Below are 6,000 nucleotides of genomic sequence, written 5' to 3'. Positions count from 1 at the left end.
TCCAAAAGCTATGAAATGGAAACAAAACCCTCTCTCCTACTTTCCAAGGTCCTCCATTCACCTATAAGGACCTCCATAGACCTCATTATGGTGTTGGGATACTTCCTTAATAAAGAGATCAATGAGTGTTTATCTGGGGTGGAGTGGGGGTGGGGGTGGGAGAGGGAGAATATCACTTCCCTATTTTAAAGGTAACTGCAGCTGGCATGATGTTTGTTCATCTATATTGAAATGGAAACTTGTGGCATTGATGCGATCTCCTCTGTATCCTTGGCGCCCCTTCAGACCTTGTGTTTGATGTCTCTTGATCTTCTTTTCCTGCTCACTTACAAATCATGGAAATCAGGCTGTAATATATGTTCTACTCCAATTGGTTTTGTAAATTCTGCATGTTGCCTCTCAGAATGGGTGAGTTTAAACAGCTCTGGCTGCTTAACAGAGTTAAATAGCTCTGGCTAGGATGCAAAAGCAGAAGTGTTGAAAAGAAAGGGGGAAAAAGAAAGTAATTTCCATATGGAGTGCACCTGGGGAGGCCAAGGGAGAGTTTTAGGGGGGGATGTGACCCCTCCTCCACCTCTGTAAATATTCCTACCAAGTGTCTTTTCTTAATGTGTTCCACCTGCTAACAAAAGGCTTCTTGGCTCTTCACACTCCTCTTTCAAATGTTAAAAAATTTAAGGGGCATTAACCTGATTTATAAAGAAACTGTTCATGGTTACCATTCATGAGACAAGTTTAAAAACATACTACTGTGGAATTTCCAACCCCTCCCTTTCGTGGTATGCTACATAGTAAGCTTTACACATATACTCAATAACAAGTTTATTCATCTTTCACAGTGTACATAAAGGGAGGGAAATTTTCACTACAGTTTACACAAAACAGGTCAAAATATAAAACTGATACATTCAGCAAGGCTCAGATCTGAAAGATCAAAGGCAAATTTTCTGGCCTACATGTTGCTATGCCCATTTTACTTTCAGAGAAACTGAGGCTTAGTGAGCCTGAAAATAGAAAAAAAATTTCCTCTACTAGACATTAAATAAGAATACTGGCAACACAAAATATTTCATACAGTAAAAGGCACAGGTAATGCAAACATACCAGTGACTGAACTTGTGAAATCAATCCACAAGTCTCAACTTTGCTTTAACTTTTTGACTTTGCCAACCCTTAAAGTGAGGTGTGCTATAAAATCTTGGTTTGTAATAGAAACTAGCAGATGTTTCTAGATGACACATAAAGTTTGTAGAAAATATCCCAGAAGGGTGGCCAGACCTGCTGACTTTCTCTCCCAGACCACAGAGGCATTTGTTGCATTAAGAAATGAACAAGGATGGCCTAGAGGTTCTAGTTCAAGGTCCAAAGAAATAAAGAAAAATTTAAACAACATAGAAACAGGTTCAGTGATTCAATAAATAGCCTCTCCTGCTTACTGAAAAGGTTCTTTTTTTTCCAACTGACTCACTGGGAGTGAATCCATTTAAAAAACAAAAAACAACCCAACACCATAGTTTTCTTGCATTAGGACCAGCTTCCAAACAGACAAGTGAGTCTGACTTGAGAGGAGAGTTGCATGTACCTTGGAAGAAAAATATTTAATCACTGACATTTGCCTGTACTGCAAAACTCAGCTGGAGAAGAAGAGTTGCAGAAGTGTTTTGTAAAGGGTTTATACAAATAGACTTTTCTGTTTCATGGAAAATAGACTTTGAATAAGCTCTGTCTTCCTTTTCAGGGACACAGAGCCTTTTATAAAAGACATACAAAAATAAATAACATTAAAAACTAGCTAAGGGGGCTACCATGGATCTTTCTGCAGATGGTGGGAACTTTGCAAGTGTTCATGTCTGCCTAGACCCAATACTGATTGTGCCTAAGTGTTGGGTTGGTCTTCCGGCAGTGCTGGACCATTTCTGGATCCAGATTCATCCAGGCATCACAGAGAGAGATTTTCTCCACAGGTTTAGCCACTGGGGCAAGCAGCGGCTGACATCTTGGGGCCACATAAGGGCTGACTGCTGGGCTGCTGGAGCTTCTTTTAAGGGGTGTCACTGTGACAGAGGGGATGGTCACACTCCTTTCTGGGTTTGGACTTAGGTTTGGAGTCTTAGGCTCTGGGCTGGCCTGAGAGTCAAGGAAAGGTTTAGCTTTTTTTACCTTGTGGCACATCAGGCAGATACAAAGTGACATCACGGTCACGATCAACAGAAAGGTGGAAACAGCAAGTGGTATGATGACCATCAAGGGATTGCTGCTGTCTCTGGGCTGTGTTCTACTTGTCCTTGAGCTCAAGTCCGTGGTGGCCTTTGGCCAGGTGAACTGGGTTATAGGAATTTCTGCATCTGCCACCAGATCTCCCCCTTTCTTACTTCCCCAGAGATTTGAACCCAGTCTTCTTGTCTGTGTCGTCTTCCTTGAGCCTTCAGTATGTGCTGTGGGTACTATGGAAACCACAAACTTTTCTTGGAAAACTGCAGATGTCATCAGATCATCTGATGATAATGGTGCCTCTGGAGTAAAACTTTGCATGAACAAGGGATCGGGAAGCACAATAGTATAGTGAAAGTAGCCTATAGCTGGCTGTACATGGTCTGCCTTGAGTGTGAAGGTGAAGGAATCATTAAGTGTATCCACACCAGTCATGTTAGCATGTGTATCAAGCATCAACATACCTTGGTCAATGTCCATTTGAGTAAACAGGTCAATTCCTTCTGGTTGGGCATGGCGACTGATTCTTCTCATAAGTCTTCCATGGACAGGTGGCTCTGTGACTTCAAATGTCGGAATACTCTTTGTCAAATTAGCAAGTTCAGTAGCATCCAGGTCCTTTCGCCTCAACTGATAAGTCACCCTGTTGGGAATTTTCAGGCTGGATGCAACTTGTAGCAAAGGCTGTATTCGGATGTGGAGGGCCTGGTCTGTCAGGTTGTTCTCTGTCGTAAACAACATGAACTGTAACTTGTCTTGGGAGGCAGTGAGATTTGTCATGTGGTAAGATAGTCTTCCAGAAAATAAATCTTCCTGTTTGAAGTTAGTGACTTGTTTGTTTCCCATGAGCAGGTACCCATGCTGAAGGGGCTGGATGAGCTTGTAAGTAATCTCATTACTTTTCCCATTGGTCATGGCAGACAGATGTACATTCGTGATGGAGACTGAGGTCTGTCCTTGGGGAAGGATCAGGTCAGTCATATTCACAAGAGTGACAGAGATAGGTATGACCTCCAGGTGGAAGGGTTTGTATAGTGGACGATGTTCACCATCTGTCACACTAAAGTAAAAGAACCCAGATGTTGGACTTCCATCTTGTACAAACCACAACTGGCCACTGTTGATGTCAGCCTGTGTAAATTGGTGAATGGGGAAGTCTAGATGGGGAGCCCTTGCTAGAAAGCCATTGGTGGGGCTGCCAATGACCGTGTATCTGATCTCTTCTGGGGGGTTGTCCAAGTCTTCCACTTTGAGATTGTCAGGTCCCACTCTGAATGTATCACCCTGAAGAACTTTCAGAGAAGGTCCTTTTGTCTTCAATTTTGGTGGCTGGTCATTCACAGGAGAGACAGTGATATTAAACACCTCTTCCAGAAAGTCAGCTTCTGGTTTTGTGGCAGACTTGCTCTTCTGGTTCAACCAAACTGAGAAGGTAAAATGATCAGTAAGGGATTCGGAGTCATCATGCTGATAGGTGATGCCATATTTATTAATTATGTACTGCGAGAAATAGGGCTTTTCTTTGGTAATATTTCTCTCTCCAACCACAATTGTACCGTGGTGGGGAAGAGATGTAACCTGGTACCAGACTTCATATGTAGCACGCTGAGATTCAGGTAATTTAACTAGGAGATTCGAAGCATCTAACTTAGACCTATCAATTAAGATTTTACTTCCTTCCTGGACAACAGCACCTGTAAAAAAAAAAAAAAAGAACAGTATTTTGTTAAAACAGATTTATATGTGTGAACTGACCACCTCCCCATTCAGGCACTGTGAGAATACAGAATTTCTTTTGTCTCTTATGCATTTGAATTATCTTTGCTGTCTGGTATATGAGATGCATCCAAACATTAAAATATGCAGATCAGCTCATACTATTAAATTAGTGTTTCGGTTTCAAAAGAGATTTTCTGTTTTTGTTGCTAAGTTTCTTTCACTTGAGTTTCAAAAGATCTATGATTTCCTCAGTGTGGTTGTTTCCTCCATTACAACCTACTCAGCTGGTTATAGGATTGCAGATTTAGAGTTAAGAAGGACCTCAGATGTCATCTAGTACAAGCCAAGGCCTTCATTTTACAGATGAAGAAACAGAGGCCTAGTTTGCTTAAGTGACTTGCTCAAGGTCACACAGTTGCTAAGTGACAGACCCAGGATCTGAACTTATGACTTCAAGGCCAGCAAACATTCCGTGCTGCTTCTTCTTCATGAATTGCTGTGGCTCCCACTATCAATCACACAGGGATGAGCCTCTCTGAACGAGGCTGCTTCTTTGGTGACTGATGCAGTGAGTCACTAGCTCATAACTGAAACCTCTTCAAATTGGTAGGGCCCAACAAACCTATGTTTCAAGGGCAGAGAACTCAAGGTCCCTTCCACACCACAATGAGTAGGACTTTTGTGTGGGAGTCTGAGTTTAGGGGATTTTAATTTCCTGGTTTACTGACCCTACACTAAACACAGTTGTAGGGGGTAACGATCAATCAACAAGGGTTTATTAAGAGTGTATCAAGTGCCAGACACTGTGCAGGGTAGTGGGAGTATTGTCCCTACCTTCAAGGAGCACATATTCTGACAGGGCCTGGAGAGACAACATATACATCAGAACATGTAAAATAAATACAGAGTAAATGGAAGGTAACCTTAGAAAGTGTAAAGTTGCTATCTATAATAGGCTAAAATTCTAGCTAGACTGTCTAAAAATCTAATGAGCGGTCACTATAAATTATAAGCTTTAGCAAGAGTTTAGACTTTTAAGTATTTATTAAGGAGCATAAGAATTTGGAGAGGAGAGAGAAAGAGGCCAAGGTTCCTCCATCTATCTATCTAAGGGAGCCAGCATCTCTGCTCCAGCCCAGTGAAAAGAGAGCCCCTCACCCTTTCTTCATCCCAGAAGCCTCCTGTGAAAACAGAAACAGGGCCGTCCCCCCCCCCACACCTCCAAGCTAATTGACTGGTAGCTTTGATTGACAGTACCCACAAGCAAACGTCACTTCCTGATGCCAAGGCCACATGGCTTATCCTCAGGCCAGAGCTCACAAAATGTTCCTCCCAGCAGGGGGCATTATTCCAACTCTAGGGACATCCCTAGATGCCAGAGAGATCCAGAAAGGCTAGAGAAAGTGGGGCTTGAGGTGAGTCTTCAAAGGAAGCGAAGGATTCTAAGAGTTTGGATGCTTGGAAGGACAAGGATACCAGCTAGTCCAAAAGCATGGAGACAGAAAATGGAGGCCAGTAGGTAGGGACTAGGCCAGTATGGCTGGAGAGGCCACAAAAAATTCTTGTCATATGCTATAGGGAAGTCACACGGTTGAGCAAAAAGAGCACTAGATTGAGCATCAAATGATTCTGGTCATTTAAGGTCTGTGACCTTAACATCTCTGGTTTTCATTTATAAAACAGAAATTAGTACTCATAAAAATGACTTCACAGGGTTGTTGTGAGGACCTAATGAAATGACCTTTGCAAAGTATTTTAAAACACAAAACTATTTATTCTTCTCACTACTAGTATTCTTCTGGAAATTTTAGGTCAAGGGTATGACCTAATACCAAATTGGTGATGTGTATCATTAAATGCCATTTGGGTATTTATAACGAAGGGTAAAAAATTATCTAAAACTTTGTTTTCTTTTCCAATAACCCTAGGTGGCACAGTAGATAGAGTGTTGGGCTTGGAATCAAGAATACTCATTTTCATGAGTTCAAATCCAGACTTAGATACTTACTAGTTGTGTGACCCTGGGGAAGATACTTCACCCTGTTTGCCTCAGTTTCCTTATCTGTAAAA

The 6,000-nt window shown here is 41.9% G+C and overlaps 1 protein-coding gene across 1 annotated transcript in view; it reads right to left on the bottom strand.

Annotated features, from left to right (window-relative positions):
* Positions 1-821: 821 nt before the first annotated feature.
* Positions 822-6,000, bottom strand: part of LOC122737235 (chondroitin sulfate proteoglycan 4-like) — an 85,535-nt gene continuing 80,356 nt past the window's right edge. The window contains exon 10 of the mRNA XM_043979709.1: positions 822-3,905. Within this exon, the coding sequence (XP_043835644.1) occupies positions 1,855-3,905 (2,051 nt within the window). The 3' untranslated portion in view covers positions 822-1,854. The remainder of the gene's footprint in view (positions 3,906-6,000) is intronic.

The sequence above is a fragment of the Dromiciops gliroides genome, chromosome 1 (assembly GCF_019393635.1).
Source record: "Dromiciops gliroides isolate mDroGli1 chromosome 1, mDroGli1.pri, whole genome shotgun sequence".
In the NCBI taxonomy this organism is placed as follows: domain Eukaryota; kingdom Metazoa; phylum Chordata; class Mammalia; order Microbiotheria; family Microbiotheriidae; genus Dromiciops; species Dromiciops gliroides.
Note: the sequence above shows the minus strand (reverse complement) of the source record. Positions and strands in the feature narration are given on the sequence as shown.